The 19,368-nt window shown below is 35.4% G+C and overlaps 1 protein-coding gene across 1 annotated transcript in view; it reads left to right on the forward strand.

Annotated features, from left to right (window-relative positions):
* Positions 1–19,368, forward strand: part of hydin (HYDIN axonemal central pair apparatus protein) — a 365,478-nt gene that overhangs the window by 333,481 nt on the left and 12,629 nt on the right. Inside the window, exons 53-55 of the mRNA XM_051931627.1 lie at positions 13,717–13,797; positions 13,942–14,222; positions 14,328–14,544. Coding sequence (XP_051787587.1) covers positions 13,717–13,797; positions 13,942–14,222; positions 14,328–14,544 — 579 coding nt within the window. The remainder of the gene's footprint in view (positions 1–13,716; positions 13,798–13,941; positions 14,223–14,327; positions 14,545–19,368) is intronic.

Raw genomic sequence — 19,368 nt, forward strand, 5'->3', positions numbered from 1 at the left:
AAATATACATTACATATACAATTAAAGCAAGCTTTGTAAACAAGCAGGAATTTACCTCTGGTCCTAGCACCATGAGGCACCAATGCTGCAGGCTTTCACTGAATGTGTGTGGACCTTATGGATAATCCTGTAGCACTCTCTTATCATGCCTTTTTTATAGGTTCCTGCAGCAGTGTCTAGCATACATTGTTTGAATTATTGATTGATTTACTTAGCATTTTTATGCATAATATTGATACCTTCTTACCATACATTAGTGTTGAAGTCCGTTGATACAGGTTGTAATTTTAAGTGATTTACAGCTGAGTCAAATTATAATACATTATTTGTAATTTCACTATTTTACATGTATTCTACTCTTGCTTGCTGTCTTCTTATAGGTGCCTCTTTTACTGGAAGCAGAACTGGAAGTCGTTCACTAAGCCACCCCACAAGCACATTAGAAAGTGTCTCAACAATGATGTCTGCGGAGTCTGAACTGCCACCTTTCAACATCGAGCCAATTGCTGGAGTCATAGACCCAGAGGAACAGCAGGTCTTTGTAATTAAGTTCTCCCCATTGGAACTGGGTGAATTTGAAGGGGAAATTAGTTGCAGGTAAAATGAATAATAAAAAATACCTGTATAGCTGATTGATTTTGTCATGTCACAGACTAAAGAAACTTGTAAGCAACCTGTTATATTGTTTCTGTAGTATTCCCAACCTGAAAAATACCCAAGGGCCTGCCATGACTGTAAAGGGGCGAAGCCTTCTCCCCAACTGTCATTTTGATTTAGAAGATTCTGACTACATCCGCAGCAACAGGAGAAATCCTGACATGAAAGGCCCTCGTGGGGCTCCCCCCAGAGCTACACTTGATGCAAACACCAGGGTTATTGAGTTCTTTTCAGTTGGAATAAAAAGAACTGTCTCCAGGTATCTTTTTAATTGTTACAATCTGAAATTTCTGTGCCTGTGAAAATTTTCTCTGTATAGTTTAGTCACTATTTTTTTCTAAATGTCTTTCTTCATTTTAAGAATTTTAAAGATAATGCTTAAAATCATTTTTGTAAAAAAAAAAAAAAAAAAAGTAGTGTTTCTGTTTAATCTCACACTTACCTGTATGATGTTTTCAAGTGCTGCTGTTCGAATAAGAAAAATTCAATTACAAAAAAGTCAACAAAGTGTTCAAAAATAACACAAAATCTAAAGTTTGGCTTATTCATTTTAATGTGTAATAGTAATTTTAAAAGCATTATACACTGAGCAGGGATACACAAAGTATAAAAAAGAATGTTATTTGTTTTTTCGGATTCTGCACGTATTGTAGTTTTCAAAATAATAATCAAGTATGCTAATGCTTATGAAGTATGCTTGTATTGCAGAATTGTTAGTGGTTCTGCCCTTGGAGCCATACAGTTTCAGAAATCTTGAATAATCTATTTCTCACAAGATTGCAGGATGTTGTTGTATGCCTACATATCTTTGATTTGTGCAGTACTCTAAAATTTAATGGGAGCATTTTAGGATGCTCTTTGTAAAAAGTTTTTTTTTCTTCATAATTTGAACCTAGTTACGAAAACTTAAGCTTTCAAAGAATGCAATTGAGTGCATATATTTGCTTTGTCTGTAATTTTGATTAAGATATTTTTAAGCATCTACCACTTGTGAAGATCTTGTGCATCATGCAGTTGGGTTTAGCCTTGAGCTCTCTGTGACTTTGTAATAGAAAAACTGTTAGTAAATGGATGGAATAGCGTTAGGATGTGTCTGTAAAGCTGCAACTAAACTGAACAATTCTTAGTGAAGAGTACAATGTCTTTCCTGTGAATCATGTGAGTCTGTCTTTCTTGAATATCTCTCAGGTCTTTATTACTCAGTAGGATTTAAATAATTGTCAGTACATGAATTATATGATGCCTATTCATGCATGTCAATTAAATAAGAAGCATTGCAGTTAGAAATTCTAATGTTTGAAAACCCAGAAAATCTCTTAAGAGTACTTTGAAATTTTACTTTCATATTACTCACATTAGTTTATTCTGCAGCTTCTCACTGAATCAGTCTGGGTGAGCTTGGCCATGAAATAATAATAAACTGCATAAAAAACTTAGCAGTGGTTGCTGCTGTGCAAGGAAAAATTTCCTCAGTTCTAAACAATGCTCTGACACGCTTGTTGTGAGAAGAAAATATTAAGGGTGAATGTTAGTTAAATTTTAATTTAATTACATTTATGTTAGTTCAATCATAATTTAACTACAATTATGCTAGTTAACTCTTAATTTAATTTAAATTATATTGGGTGTTTAAGACCTGTGTAAATATTTTTCATCATGTTAATTTCTAACAGGACATTCACTATAATGAACCCCACCAGCGCACCCTACACCTTTCAGTGGAGGTGCGATGACCAGGATGATTTGAAGGTGCAACCTGCTTTCAAATGTCTTGCAGAGAAGGGCACTGTGAATTCTCAGAAGAAAACAGAGGTTTGTTATTTCAGCAAATGTATATAATATATACTGTACATACACACATGCACATACTGTACATATACATATACTGTAAGCAGAGTACCTTAAATTTAAAATATAGAGTTTGCAATATTTGTTGTTATAGTAACTTATTATTATAGTGGCTGTTCAGTAATCTAATGCTTCTTGGACAGAAACTATCCCTTATTCTATTCCTATGAGTGCCAATGGCCCTATACCAGCAGTGGAGCCACCAGGGGTTGGGTGGGAAAGTGTTCGTCAGGGATTCAAAAACATGCCAAAGAAAAGGTATTTAACAAAATTCTGATACATACTAACATAAAGCCTGATATAAATATCATATTACATAATGCAGTTTTGCAATTTACAGATAGCACATTGAATATGTAAGCACATCGTGTCACCACAGAACTATTCCTCTATGTGTTGTCCAGCTATAAAATGAAAAGTCACACATCAGACACATTGGAGCAGACAAACCAGCATTTACCATAATGAAGGAGTGAGAAAAGTGACTGCATGGTGACTTGGGCTTTTAATTATACTTTTTGCAGCAGTTGTTGAATATGTCCTGAACAGAAGGCTGCAGGGTGCCAGTAATATTCTGTGCCACTTTCACCTCCCTTGGTAGTACTCTATGGTCTTGAGCTTATTAGGTACTGTACCAAGATGGGACACTGCCAGTGAGAATAGACTCTCCTATGTACCTGTAGACGTTAATGAGAACAAATACAAAAATTCAAGCATTTTGTGGACATGTGATAAAGTAGAGGTACTGATAAGCCTCCTTTATGACAAGAGCCGGAGTGTGTTGTGCCCACATAACAATCAGTAACAGTCACCCCAAGAAATTTAAAACTGTTCACACTCCCCATGGCATCCTCTCCACTGTAGATGTCAGTGTGGACAGCTTTCTGCTTCCTAAGGTCTGTGCTTGCTGGTTTTGCTGACATTAACTGGGACTGTTAACTTCTTATCTGTAAGCTATCTCATCATTGCTGGTGATCAAGTGGTGTCATCAACAGATTTAATGTCGGAGTTGGAGCTGTACTTGACCACAAAGTTTATAGGTAATCAAGGAGTACAGAAGGAACTGCAGCACGCTTATCTGTGAAGTGCTTGTATTGAGAGTCAGCTTGGAGCAAGTGATGCCACCATTCTGCACATGCTGAGGTCTGCTGGTTAGAAAGACTTAAATCAAGGTGCAGAGGGTTGGCCAAAAGTCCTAAATAGGGGATTTTGGTTGTCAGCATTGCTGGTACAACAATGTTAAATGTTGAGCTGTAGTCTATAAACAGGGCTCTGGTATAACACTTTTTATTATCCAGAATATGCCAGGCTGGTATGATGTCCAAAAGATATGGCATCATCTATGACCCCTTTACAAATTAATTAATAAAGTGCCACCAGTCCATCTTAGGTAATGGTATGGCTTTGTATTTTGGGTGGAAGAGAGAGGTTGTTAAGAACTTTACTTTTCTGCTGGTAAACAAAATAATCAGCATGCAGAAAATGTAGTTTTAGTCTGCTTGGGTTATAATAAGTTGTTAATAAAGGGAAGTTGGAAGTTGTTGTCCTTTGTAGATTCACCTGAAAAGGGTATAGTAAGGTGACATTTGAGGGAGGAGGCATTTTAGGGTCATGGGGGTCCGCTGGAGCCAATCCCAACCAACACAGGGCACAAGGCAGGGACCCTGTGTTCGGATTCAGCGGGTTGGAAAATGGATGGATGGATGGATGGCATTTTAGGTTAATGTGGACCTGCAAGGTATTAAGATTCTTTGAGTCGGGTTTAAAGACTTAAGTTTTAATTGAATTATTATTAAAGAACTAAAATGTTCGTAAATGTTATATTGCTTCTATCATCAGAAAATTGATGGTTTATATTTTTATATTTGCTGTTTGTTATAATTTCTCAGTTTTAGTGTATTAATTATCTGTTACAGTAGGTGAATGTTAGATGAAGTCAAAGATCCAACAATACTGCCTTTTATTATACTAAATTTTAGTAGTGAATATTCATTGTAACTTTACTGTTTATTGGGATTGATAGTGAAAGTAAAGTATCACTTTAGTAGCTCAGTTTCAACTGAAATATCATAGCACTCCCCAGAATATCACAAAACAGATTTTCCTTCATGCTGGCCCTATACATGGTATATATTTAATGTACAGTTGTTGTTAAAAATGAAATGGCTATACAACTCTCTTATATGTATTATTGTTTTTTTAAAATCTTATAATAGATTACGTTTGAGTTTCTGCCTCAAAACCTTGAAATTACCGAGTCATTCTGGAGCTTTGTAATCCATGAACAAAACATCACATTACCTTTCCTTCTGGTGGGTAAGGCAAGGGAACCAGTCGTGTCTCTGGATAGATCTCACCTGAACTACAAGTCTCTTGCAGTAGGTAAGTGTCACTGGATATTTGATAGTCCATTACTGCATGAGAGCAGTGCATAGAATTGTAGCAGAACAACCACATGGAAAAAAATGTTAAATAGCTATAGATAAGAAATTAAAGTCAGTATTGCTACCTGTAAAGTGCTGTCTCCTTATTGAGGCTGTTATGAACTAGGCTAAATTAATAAGTTCCTCGCTTTTAATTCACAATCCCATATAAGGACTTGCTGCGGTGGGTTGGCACCCTGCCCGGGATTGGTTCCTGCCTTGTGCCCTGTGTTGGCTGGGATTGGCTCCAGCAGACCCCCGTGACCCTGTGTTCGGATTCAGCGGGTTGGAAAATGGATGGATGGATGGATATAAGGACTTGACTTTAATTATATAACATGGGAAATACTACATCATCAAATGAAATGGTGAAGCTACACTTGGCCTTTCTTGTAACACCAATTTGCTTCAGCTGAACATTTCTAAGGTAAATACGGGGGTTGGCAAAATCGATCCTGGAGGGCCGCAGTGCCTGCACATTTTTGTTCTAACCTAATGGCCTAATAAGAAGCACTTATTGCTCAAGTTGACTCATTAAGATTTTGAACCCTTATTGCTTATTTTAGTCTTAAACAGCTGTATTCTCTGTTTTTAATCGCTCCTTATTATCAATAAAATTAGCAAATGACTAAACAAAGCAGCAGTTCTCCATTTAGCTTGTTACCATTTACACCTGTGTGTATTTATCATGTACTATTTGGTTTAATTAAATACTTGGAAGAAAAGTGAAGAGAAAAAAGTGAAGGACTGAGAATTACTCCTCCATTTTAGACTTCAAATCATTTGGATGATATCCTTAGAAAAGAAAAAAATCACCTGACACGGCAGAGTTAAAGCACTAATGAGCCATAAAATTTAATTATTGGCAAGAATTGTTTTCTAATTAAGCAATTGGGTTGGATCAAAAACCTGCAGCCCTTCAGGACTGACTTTGCCCACCCCTGCACTAAAGTCAGTTATGGGATGCACTCTGGACTCCCTGGAGGTAGTAGCGAATGAGAGAATTAAAATAAAACTGCATTACATTATGAACAGTGCCACATATCTTCTCTCTGACAAACTAACACTGAGGACTTTTAGCCAAGAAATTATTTAGTAGAAGTGTGTCAAGAAACACTGCTATGGCTCCTTTATTCTAACAGCAATACGTCTGCATAATGCCTCACTGGGACTGTTACAGCGAAGTCAGAAGTTTTCGTTATTTGTAATTTTGCTATCTATCTATCTATCTATCTATCTATCTATCTATCTATCTATCTATCTATCTATCTATCTATCTATCTATCTATCTATCTATCTATCTATCTATCTATCTATCTATCTATCTATCTATCTATCTATGTAAGTTCTAATGAGTGCTCATTCACTAAACTGCTCACTAATCCCCATAATTCCACATAAACGTTTTTCACTTTTCTGTTTTCAAATAAATTTCTCCAATGTCCAGGCACTTACTGTGCTGTATAGATTCCATGTTGTGAATCATGGAGTTTCATAAAATCATTATATTTATTGAAATAAATGGAAAATATCAGCTAAGAAATAATCTAGAATTATTATAGAATGTAGTATTTTTATGTTCTGTTTATCTCACAGACATTACTCAGATGTCTCTGTCATAACTTTTGCTAACATCAGTGCCACATAGTAATTAAGCTTGCACTTACACTGGCCTACTATCTCCTGTTCAGGGATGGTTTCTTCTTTCGTGATATGCTTGCTGGGATAAGCTCCTGCCTACTGCGCCCTGCTCATGATAAAATGGGTTTGGAAAATGGATGGTTGGGTAATTGACATTCCCCAACTAAAGAAAGTATGAGAAACAGAGAACTACATTTTCCATAGCTGTGATATTATTTACAAATATTACCAAAACTAAACAATGAAACTTTTTCTCTGTAGGTCTTCATGCTCAACAGACTGTTTACTTGGTGAACAATGAAGATACAAGCTTTTTTTTCTCATTTCAAGAAGATTCTCTGCATTCTGAAGGTTTTGTTTACAGCTTGATTGTTCATCCAATGGAGGGAAGTATACATCCTCAGAGCAGGTACCAAACAAATTTGCAGAGTTTTATGTCAGAAAATCCAATCACATTATGAAAACAGTGTTCTTGTTACTTTGAACGAGTCTTTCATGACTCAATTAGCAGCTATCCTTGCATGATGTTTGATATTGCAGCCATGCATTTGTCATTTATTTAACTTAAAGCAGTTTACAAAATCAGGATATATTATAAATATTTTAGATCCTTCTTATAGCTGGAACACAGACGCATTAATTCATTTTGTTGAGGGTCACAAAGATTAAAGATTGGAGAAACAGACATGAAGTCTAAAGTCTAGCACTTTACCTACTACAATGATCATCATTTCTACATTGCAATTTGATTTCTTTGTCTTTCCTTATATATTAAAACCTTTTTTTGAAAAAAGATAAGCTAATTGATTCTGCAAAAGTTTTAGTTTCATTGCAAGTGACTTTGACTTATTTTTGGGTTAATATTTGTTATTGATAAATTATCATGCTCATTACTTAACTCCACTAACTTTAAATTGATTTTATGCTTTGTCTGACTGTTAGATGTTCATTTCCTAAAATATATTTTATAATAGTAGAGTTCCTCAAAAGTCAAAGCATTCTCCTCTGAACTTTCATGAGCTAACACTACACACTACCCTGTTTTTAATCTGCACCCTTTTCCTTTTCATCGCTGTCTTGTTTCACAGTCTTCCAGTGATAATCTCCTTTAAACCAACTCATGAAGGCAAAGTGAATTTTAATTTGCAATGCAACATAAAAAGAAAAACTCAGCCTTTAACACTGCATGTGAAGGCAGAAGTTTATTATATGAATGTCAGCGTTCAGTATGAAAATTCAGAAGGAATTTTAACTGATCTTAGCCTAGATATGGAAAACAACATTTGCTTTGGCCAGGTAAGAACAAACTTTCTGAGAATATGATTATGTTCTTGGTTCCAGCCTATAGAGTGGAGGCCAAAGAGGAGGGTTATTTTATTTTTTGTGAAGATTTAGATTATTGTCTACCTTTATGTGATTTCAATAAAATTTGATCACAGATATATTTGGCACCAGCCTTTAAGAAACAGGCTGATTTTTGTTCAGTTCATTTACTTTTAATGCTCACAACATACCATTCAAATACATCCAACTTGAAGGAATTACCTTTCAAATGTCTTAGATAGGAATGTTTAGGAAGTTTATTGTAGTTTATTATTTGATTATATTTCAAGTACATAGTACAAAGGGTCCATAGAACAATGAAATTCTTATGTGCAAGTCTCCTCAGAACAGTAGCAATAATATAATAACAAACACGTACAAAAAAGAGTATATAAACAGCAACATACAGTATATATAAATCTAGTGAATGAACAGAAAACAACCAAAAGAAGGGTTGGGGGTCCAATGAATGTCTCATTTAATCTCCAAGATAATGTAATGCAAAAAATAAGTATTAGTTAGAAAAGAAATGCATCATGGTGGACGTTCAGAATGCTCTTGTAGCCTACGGACTTCTAATAACAGAGTTGATCTTTCCTGGTCTGAAGCCACATCCAAATGAATGGTGACTTCCTGTTGGAGGACAATTTAAGTAGAGGAAGAAGGAGAAAGGGCGGAGCTTTTGCAGTCCCAACAGGAAGTGACATCATTCCACTCTTAAAGAAAGATATACTGGTAGTGACAGTGTTGCATCAAAAACCTGCCCTCTATGTTTTAACAAACTCAGACCTGTCAGATGCTCGTGTTTTGTGTGACATGATAAACACACACACACACATTATTGTTATGATTGGCTGTTCAATACCTTTATAGTGTTTGGACATAAACTGGCATGGAATCTACTTGTGCAAGTACCAATGGCCTTATAAGTTTTGCTAGAAGGAAGGAGTGAGAAGGATGGCTATGGTCTTTAATAATTATTTCAATTTCTAATGCAACTGGGTGACATTAATATTCTATGCTTAACAATCTTGGGATGAGCTGGTGGAAGTTCATTTTATGATGCGGTCAGTGAGGATGAACTTTGTAAAACATGGATTTTTATACTCCAGGCACCCATGGATAATCAAACTAATTCTAAGAAACAGATATGACAAGTACATTCTTAATTCTGTTTTAGGTGGGATATAATGAGGAGTCAGCCTTTCACTTCCTCATATCCAACACTGGCACATATAACCTTGATTTCATTTGGGAGATCTGTGGCCCTGACGACGTACTGCAATTCCTAAAGATAAATCCATTGAAGGATAAAGTTCTTCCTGGAGTTCAGATTCAGTCAACCCTGACCTTCTGTCCCAAGCAGTTTTGTGTTATAAAAAGTACTGGATTATGTCTTAAGGTAAGACAACATTCATAAAGATGATGAAAAGAACACTAACTGCATTAGAATTCCTTCTTTTATATCATATTGCCGATAACAGAAAATGTAATAACAAAATGAACCAGATGTTTTGTAGATTTACATGGAGTATCTAGTTTATTAAGCCTACCAGCACATCCCCATAACTAACAGCATCATATGACAGACAATTGTTATTTAAGGTTTTATAGGTAGTTATGCTACCAGAAATGTGCATGGATAAAACTAAAGGCTATATAGCAAATTTTAAGACAACATGATAGTGTAGTGAACATCAGATATTCTGGAATTAGTGTACAAGGTACAAGGAACCTAATCCTTGCTGAAATGTTAATGGCCCACTGTCACTGTTGTACTTAGAAAGAGTTACTACTCAACAAAACATCTAGCTGATTCCAATCCAGAGTTCATTCCAGATGAAAAGAATGTATGACAGAGACGGACAAGGTGTTGAGTAAATAAAGTTGATAAATCATTGGCATATGAGAAAGCTTGTCAAATCTTGCTAATGTGATATAGAAGCTTCAACCCAAAAAAATTTCCACTCATGTCATAAAAATGAATAGATGCAGTGGGCTAGGAAACAATAAAGTACCCAGTTTCCTGAATCTTGGTACATATTGACTTAATCTGAAGGCAGGACTTGGAGAAAACCTCTATTGGGTGTTAGGGCAGGTCGGTGGTCTATTACAAAACCATAGTGGCCCTTTAAAGAGAATCTTTGAGCCTTATTAGTTTGAACTGGTCCAATATATAAATCCATGCCACCCGGCTGGTCACTTACAATTTTTTCAGTTTGTGCTGAGCTTTTTGTCACTTCAAGTATTGGCTTCCTTACAATTGATGAGGGTAAAAATTCATGTCTTCTCTATTTGGTAAGTGGTATATTGACATTCATAGTTGATCCACTGAAAATCAACACGACACAGGGCATTTGAGCAAAGTAGCATGAGGCCCTTTTAAGCAGTAAGACACTTCTTTTTGAGAGACAAATCTGGTCTTTCTTACACGCTTGTGCTGAACCTTGTACATATTGTTATGGATGTGATACTAAAGAACTGTATCAAAGAAGCAGGATTTTTTCTTTTTTTATTAAATACCTTTCTCTACTCCTCCTCTTGTCTGTTTTTGTTAGATTCTGAATGGTCCTACATTTAACTGTGTGCTGGAAGGGTCAGCTGTAACACCTGGCATTCATTTTTCATTTACCAAACATGATTTTGGGCTGAATTTTATCTATTATGCTGGAATGGTTCCATCAACTCAGAAACTCTGCATTACCAACAAAGGGGACAAGGAGGCCAGGTAATTAACATGTTACTCTGAATTGAAGTTAACTGATTAAACTCATGGTTGATCATCTATCATTGGGTTTTTCTAATATGGTTTTATTCGTGTGTTATTTCATTTTAGATGTTTCAATATTTGAATTACATGTAGGCATTCAGATATTGTATCTTTGGATAAGCGGCATAGCGGCATCCCCTGCAAAGTCGGGGTGTCCTCTAAAAGGCCCACTCCAAAAAGTCAGCCAGAAGAGAGACGGACAAATATGAAATACAATAGAACATCCATGAAGTGTTTTTCTAGGGACAAAATTGTCAGTGGTTTCTCGGAATCCAAATAGTACATATCTGGATTTGCTTTTTTTCATGTTTTTTTTTTTTTTTGGTTTTGTATTGCTTTTGTTTTGTTTTTTTTGTTTTTTTTTTAATATTTCCACTACAGGTTTTATTATGATTTTTATTTATGAACAAGTCCAACTTTGAAGTGTCATGATTTTGTCCATTTAATTTGTGGAATTATTTCTATTTTTATTGTTTCATTGTTTAATCGTTTTCGTGGACTACACCATGTTGTTGACACCAACTGCACCATTGCTTAGCCACCACATACAACACTGCGTTTGATTTTTGAAAACATAAAAGGCTACATTCCTACTGCAACTCCAGTCCCATTTTTCACTCATTTGTGACACAGATCTGATATTTTTGGAGTAGTCTGATTAGTAAACAAAGATACGTAATCAAAACTTTTCAGAAAGGATTTACATTGCTCTTGTAGCAACTGTTTTGCATCGAAACCATTCCCATCACGCTGTCACCAGTCCTTTGGGCCACTTGTTTCTATGTACAGAACACTGGCAGTAATAAATGCACACAAACCAACAGCTCTGGTCTTTCATCTCCTGTTCTTTTCCTTGCCATCATGATCTTACTAATTCGAAGACATTCTGCACTGAAACAATGTAAAGTAGAGCAGAAACCAGTATCTGTTTGACAAAATTGTTTTATTCATTTTGCACACATGGGTCACATTAAGGATAGACATCTTTACTCATATTAGATTTGGATCACTTGCAAAATTAATTTGAACCATCAAAAAAAAAAAATCAAATACTAGGCAAAAATCATTATACCTTTTAGCTGCAGTTTGAATATAGCCTTAAAAGACCTACACTTCCTCAGTCTTCAGACAATGGCTCTTTTATGTTTAACAATATTGTTCATAAAATAATGTTAAATGTGTGGAAACTCAAACATTTCGACATTTAATCATTGTTTCTTTGTAAATGCTTTTTTTCAGAGAGGGGCCTTTACCTCCGCTATTGTGGGTATGCCATTAATTTTACACTGCACCAGTGCTTTGGAAGTCACACTTTTGTCCTGTATTCTTGTTTGCATTTGCTATATTCTATTAAGTTTTGTATCTCTCTATTATAAAAGAAGATCTTGGGACGAGACAAGACCAATGCCAAGAGACTTTTTCAAGTCCCGTCCTCCTCTCAACCATTTCAGGTTAACGGCCCACGCCCACAGTCCTCTCACCTCTCATTCATGTGAATGCTTTTGTCAGACACAGTTCCTGCACTCTCAGTTCTTATAAATTTTTATGATCAAGTTGGCAAATTGGTTAAATGTGTATCAATAGGCTAAGCTGAAACAGTTGGTGGTGATGTTGCGGAAGATAAAAACATCAACTTACAATATCCCGTAGAATATCTACAACCGTTAACACCATCTGGTCTTCCACCGGCCGAATTACTGTTGACAGATTGTTATGTATGAGTGATGGACTATGCAATAGGGCAAGATTAGTTGTATTCAAAATTGGTCAAACAATTCTTTAACAGGCAACAAGAATAGTAATGTAAGGTAAAGTAGTACATCTTCCGCGGATAACATTAGACAGCAAAGGAGATCTTGATATGCCATTCGTATTAAATTTTTATAGTTTCCTGTTAGAATAGATTTTGCTATAAAAATTAACAAATCACAGGGACAAACATTTGAAAAAGTCGGTATATTTATTAGAAACAAAAACAATATTCACTCACTGGCACTTATATGTTGTGTTGTCACAATGTAAGTCCAAACACGGACTCAAAATTCAATGTGATATTGATAAAAAGTAAATTCCAAATATTGTTTTTACTGAGGTTTTACGGTAAAAGTGTAAGTTTAAAAAGTATTTGCTTGTTAATTTCAAAGCCAAACAGAATGGAAACATATAACGCAATGAATACCTCTAATGCAACATGAAACATAATTTTCTTTCAATTTATTACGTTTTACTATTTTTTCTATGATTAATTACTCACTGTAATGTAAAATAGTTAGGTCTATTATGCATATGTAACAATTCCCATGAAAATAACAATCTGTTAAATTATTCATCCGCTTCCCCATACGTGATGTTTAGCAGGCGAGCGAAGTGAGCAGGGGGCTCTCAAAATATCACAGTTATGTATGAGCCAATAAAAACACAGATGTATAACATTTTATTAAATGTTTGGATTAAGTTAAGTATCTAGCTAGGAAATGAGCTACATTAATTAATTTGGGTTCTTATTTTTTCTAAAGGACTGTAGGTATGAAATTGCATGATATATTAAACAATTATTATTTAACACCTTCTTTCCCTTTAGAATTGAATGCTTATTCACAAGTACCTCATATTTAGAAGTGGCATGCCAGACTGAAATTCTGCAGCCTAGTGGAGTGTTAGAGGTCCCCATAACATTTCACCCAAGAGAGCCCATCAAGTATCATGAAAAAGTAATTTTTCAGATCAACAAATTTACCCAACAGATTGTTGAAATTCTTGGTCAAGGAGCTGAGATGAAGGTGAGGGATCATTCTTTTAGAATCATTCATTTTTTATTTTGAAATTTTAATTTTGAATTTAAAACCAGCTAGTTTTAGATATTGTTTTAGAATACATTATTCTGAGTTAAAATTAAGTTGTTATTTTATGCTTTAAAGGCAAACTTGACTAACTTGATAAATAGTAATTTTAAGATTCATTTCTAAAACCTTTTTTGTTTAGATTGAAGTTGAGGACCCAAATCATAAATCTATAAACCTTGGAGCTCTGCAAGTTGGAGAGACCGTGACAAAGGTCATTCCTGTGGTCAATAAGAGTCGTATCTCACTGAGCTTTTTTCTGTGTCTCACTCAGCAGATGTTGCTAGATTCAAAGGTATAAGTAAGAAAACCTTAAGAGTGTTTAAAGAAGTATATAAGACCTAACATATGTCTGATGTCACTTGTTTGCTTTTCTATGTTACATATATACACTAGGCTTTACTACCACTTACCAGTAATTAAAATTTAATTTTCTTAGGCACTGTGGGTCAGTCCATCTGGAGATATTACACTTAATCCCTCAGGTGGTCGTTGTATGGTTGAGGTGGTGTTCTCACCTACATGTCGAATACCCCCGTTTATAGAAGAGGTGATGATGGATAGTACTGGAATTCGGCGTTCCCTGTTTGTGGTACGTGGAAGTTGCCAGGGAATGGAGATCATTTTAGACCAGGATTACATCCCATTTGGTGCAGTTGCTCAACGTAGCCAAGCAACCCGACGACTATTAATGCAAAATACTGGGGACATTGGAACTAGGTGTGTTTTTAGATACTGTGGAATATTGTTATCTAGACAAATCTGTGAATTATATGCAACCATGGGCCAAATTTGTCTTGAATTATTCTATTTTTTTTTTTTTAGATTTAAATGGAACATAAACAGCTTTTTGCCTGATTTTTCAATTTATCCTGACCAAGGATACATAACTCCTGGTATGGAAATACCTTTTGAAGTGACCTTCTCCCCAAAGGAGTTGAATCAGGAGATACGTTATGAAAATCTATGCTGTTCAATTGAAGGGGGGAAGACCTTTAAGCTTATTTTGACAGGATCTTGTGTCAGTGCGACAATTAAAGAGGTATGCTGTATAAGTGGCTGAATATGTAGAGTGATATAAAGTGATACACAATACACTGTGTTCAGTTACTACAGTCCTTGTACAACACTGCATAAAAAGGAAATTTAAGAAAGTTCCTTACAGCATCATTTCTTTTGGCAAGTATCATAAGATCGCACTTGAGAATGCTCAGTGACAGACCACAATGCATTGTAGTTAAATGAATGCAAAGTAATGTACCACAATGAAATTCACATTACACTTCACTGTAATATAGTAGAGTAGTGAGCTTACAATTGTTGTCATTAAGGTCCTACTAATATTAAACACATTATAATTTGTCTAATGTTATTAACAGTGTTTTTTATAATATGCCTACTAACACTATTCTATATCTCTGTAAACTTGTATGTGAACTGCTGCAGGTATTTATAGTATTGATAATATGGCAGTGTTTAGTAATGTGGCTGTGTCATTTTTGCTGTACCATGTCTTTTTTCTGTCAGCAAAACTATACTTGCTCAGCTTTTCTAGTAGGCTTTCAATGTTACATTATCAGGAAGATACCTGTTTCTGTTTGGTGTGCCTTATTTTTGTTGGACATGTCAGTTCGAGTTGAATTTTGACCTTAATTGGTGAGGCAAGATTGAGCAGGGAGAAAGAGGAACAGTGGAAGAGCTACTGTATTTTTAACTTTTTTTATTCCTTACCAATATATACAGAACATTTCAACACTTAAATACAAGCAAACCAAAATATTAGTTTCTGAACAAAACTCAAAATACAACTTAATAATAAGAAATGTCTGTTAAGACATCGGTGAAATATTTAAAAACCTCTTAACTGTGATCATTCATGATTCTGTATTAGTGGAGAATTGAAAAAAGTGTTCTACAGAATATATATAGGTCAAGGAAAGAATGGGTTATACAGAACAGGGGTTTTATTCTAATTAGACTATTGATCCATAAAGCAATCCATTTAGTTGCCTTTAGGCCTTTATCTGACTTGAGGTGGCACTATGTTATAGTAGTGAGAAAACTGAATGAGAAATAAGACTAATTTTGGTTAACATATACACACCTTCTATGGATGACAAGGAGATTATAGTTAATGTTCTTTCTTTAGTTTCCAATATGTGTAGTCACAGACTTTCAATGGTAAATTATAAGAGTGAACTAAACACTACTTTATGTAGTTCATTCACCTTCATCCATGATCTATCTGTCTATATCTGCTTCAGTAGTTTTATATTTTTTAGGGCAAACATTTTAGAAGAGCATCTATGGTTGGTTATTCACAAGATCATCCCTGTTAACCATATCTGATTTGTTCATTCAGTCCATGTAGATCATGTCTTGATTTCTCCTAAATATTTTAGATTTACTCTGTCCTGCTCAGTCATTCCTTTATCACTCAATGCAGAGAAAGTCTTTGCACAAGTTTGAATATTCTATGGCAGACTATGTTCCTAGTTTCTTTTGTTGAGGGCTGTAATAATATGATTAAGACATTATATTCCTCTCCCTACAGTTGTAATTCTCGCCAGTTTAAGCATTTGTAAGCTATTGCAGATTTTAAAGGTACCAGACTGGTTGGCCGTTATCCCTTTTTTATTTTAACTGCTCATTTGATACCCTTGCCATCACACAGTGTTCTCATGATTTGGTCACTCCTATTAAAGATTATGGCTCGTTCCAGGACTTTGTTTTTTTCTGTGACAGATTTGTCTCAACCTTATTCACCATCTCAGGGTCCCTAGAAAACATTGCAGTATATGTTTTTACAATCCAGATTCCATTGCTTTCTGGCACACAGTCTTTATTTCTTTATAGTTTAATTCTGTGTGCTACACAACCTTTTAGTGACCATCTCCTGTGTTTTCACATTTTTGACTGGGAACCTCTGGAGACACCATTCCATCCTTTTGTCTCCAACTGTGGGGATAATGTTCTTGAAAATAAAGTACATGGGTAAAGTTGTGTCAACTTCCAGCTTAAAAAAGCAAAGAATGGTCTAAACAGGAGTAGAAGCAACCAAGTTTTCAACTGAAAAAATACCTTTTGATCGTCTATAGTCCAAACAGATTTTAGGTAATTTTCTAAATAAGAGTTGTTATGGTCTTTATTATGGAAAAGAAATTTTTATTGAATGATCTATATTTTTATACAGTATATACATCCTAAAGTACCCAACATTGGCTGAGTATATTTGTATTTTGTGCTAAGGCAAGACAGAAAATATTTGTCTGCTTTAAATGTGTACCCTTTTGTCACTGCTGGCTGAAAGGCACATGGCCTATCCATCATCTGCAGTAGTTTTCAATCTTTCTGTTTAATAGACCATTTTTTATTATACCAAACATTCAGGGACTGGAGGAGATTATAGTGGCTTGCAAGGTGTCGGGGAGAGGGGGTCACAATTGAAGTTTCAAGCATCTTAGTAGCAGAGGAGGGAGTGTATGGTCTGCCTAAACATTCTGCAAGTGGCCGGGAAGGTGGGTACTGAAGTTTGAGGAGGGTTTCCTTGTAGTTTCCAGCAGCTTGTTACCAGGGTGTCTGAACAGCACGGTCATTTAACCAGACATATTACTGTGTGTTTCTTCCAGGTGTGATATCAGTAGTGGTGACTGGTGACATTTCTTATATTCTGACTCGCGGTCTGGCAGTCAGCAATAACAGTGTTACTTTTAGCAAAGCTAGCAGCCAGAGCTTATGGCACCAGCACACAACTTTTAAAGTGCTCTTGCTGAGTATGTATTCCTTGAGCTGTACCAATCTCAACAGATCTTATTCACATTTTCAGTGTTTTCTTCATCTGGTCATGACAATACATAAAACACATGTTGATATTTTGTCTCATACACTATATATAAACATTTACTGACTTGAATGCAATAGACCTGTATAACAGCTAAAACAAAAGTAGTAGAAAAGGCTGTGAATTTTGTGTAAACTTCCTGCCAGGCTGCATCTAGATGCGAACATTACTATAACTCACACTGTGGTGTGATGATGTGCTTAAAATCTCCTAACACATTTCAAAACACAGAAAAAAATTAGTCACTGGTATTTTAAAGACAAGTTCCATTAAACATAGATTTATATTCCATTGCTTTTTTCCATGTAATTCTATTCTCAAATCTACTTAATTCAAATTCCTGGCCTCCTGGTTCAAGGAGGAGTTTTGTGTGCAATTCAGTATGACATGTATATATTTTTGTATGGAATATAAGCGTTTCAAACATTTAATTTATTGCATGGGCTGCCTAAATGTGCAGCATGTAAACATCATTGCTTTTTTGTAATAAGATAAAGTAAAACACGATTCAGTGTTAACATCTTTGTTGTCTGGCTATGACTTTGGCAAAATAAAAACTGAAGCTTAAACATACAACTGACAAAAACAAAAGTAATGCTTGAGTGAACAAAGTAAACAAATGAAAATCGTTAACTTAATAATAATTAATTTTCTAAACCTGATTTATTCTAAACAGGGTGGCAAGGAAGCTGGAGCCTATCCCAGCAAGCAAAAAATTCCCATTATTACTGCTGATAACCAATTTCAATTCAAAAGAATACAGTTTTCTGTTTGTGTTTGTGTTTTGCATTGACCATCAACAAAAGCCAAAGTCAGACACTGGGAAAAGCAGGAATTGATCGTGATGAAAACATATTGTCAGTATAAAAGTCTGCAAAGATCCCAGTGCCAACTACTGTACATTCCATGTGTTAAAAATTGGGTAGTATAGTGATGGTAGGAACATATGATTATCAGTTTATAGTAATGTGCTTTAAAATGCCTTATGCATTGATTGAGTGAGTCTGTGTTTACCAAGCAGGTTTAGTTTAGTTGACAGAAGTTAGTACTAAGTGGTGCACAAAAAGAAGCACAGAAAAGAGTTAGGGTGGGATTTCCTCGTCATGGCTTATTCTACCCCAATGGTTTAATTTGTCAATTCAGAAGTGCAGTTGAAAACTAGGGAAAACCATACTCCACTTTGATATTTTTGTTATCCATAGCCTCTTTGCTTTGCAAATAAATTACCCTACAGTCATGTCCAATATTTAAAAAAAAGATTTTTGATATATATGGGTATACTTTTAAAAAGATGAAAAAGATACAGTATATAAAAATGCTAAAGGATACTCACTTAAAAATGTTAATTCTCACAGTAAATGTAATATGGAGAGCTGTCATTCTGATAATGTCTTGTTGAATCCTTTCCATGAGATTGTTAAAACTGGACTTGAATATGTCTTTAAGTAACTGTAATTTTAACTTGTAGGCATATAAACTGCTCCAGTATGGAGACCTGGGTTCACTTCCCGGGTCCTCCCTGCGTGGAGTTTGTATGTTCTCCCCGTGTCTGCATGGGTTTCCTCCCACAGTCCAAAGACATGCAGGTTAGATGGATTAGCGATCCTAAATTGTCCCTAGTGTGTGCTTGGTGTGTGTGTGTCCTTCGGTGGGTTGGCGCCCTGCCCGTGATTGGTTCCCGGCCTTGCGCCCTGTGTTGGCTGGGATTGGCTCCAGCAGACCCCCGTGACCCTGTGTTTGGATTCAGCAGGTTAGAAAATGGATGGATGGATAAACTGCTGCAATTCAGTTAAAGAGAACTGGTCACATAATATAGTCTTTTCCAGTGTTGTCATGAACTTTGAAAGGTTATCAAATTCCTTTAATCCATTTACAGTAGTTCATATGGAATTGATGAGTATGGATCAGTTATGTGAAATTCTGTTATCTACATAAATGTTTTGTTTAGCCCTACGATTCCCAAAGTACATGTTTGTTTATAGAAATAGATGGTGAGGGGTGTGATGGGAGATGAGATTTAATATT

The sequence above is a fragment of the Erpetoichthys calabaricus genome, chromosome 9, assembly GCF_900747795.2.
Source record: "Erpetoichthys calabaricus chromosome 9, fErpCal1.3, whole genome shotgun sequence".
NCBI classification, from domain to species: domain Eukaryota; kingdom Metazoa; phylum Chordata; class Cladistia; order Polypteriformes; family Polypteridae; genus Erpetoichthys; species Erpetoichthys calabaricus.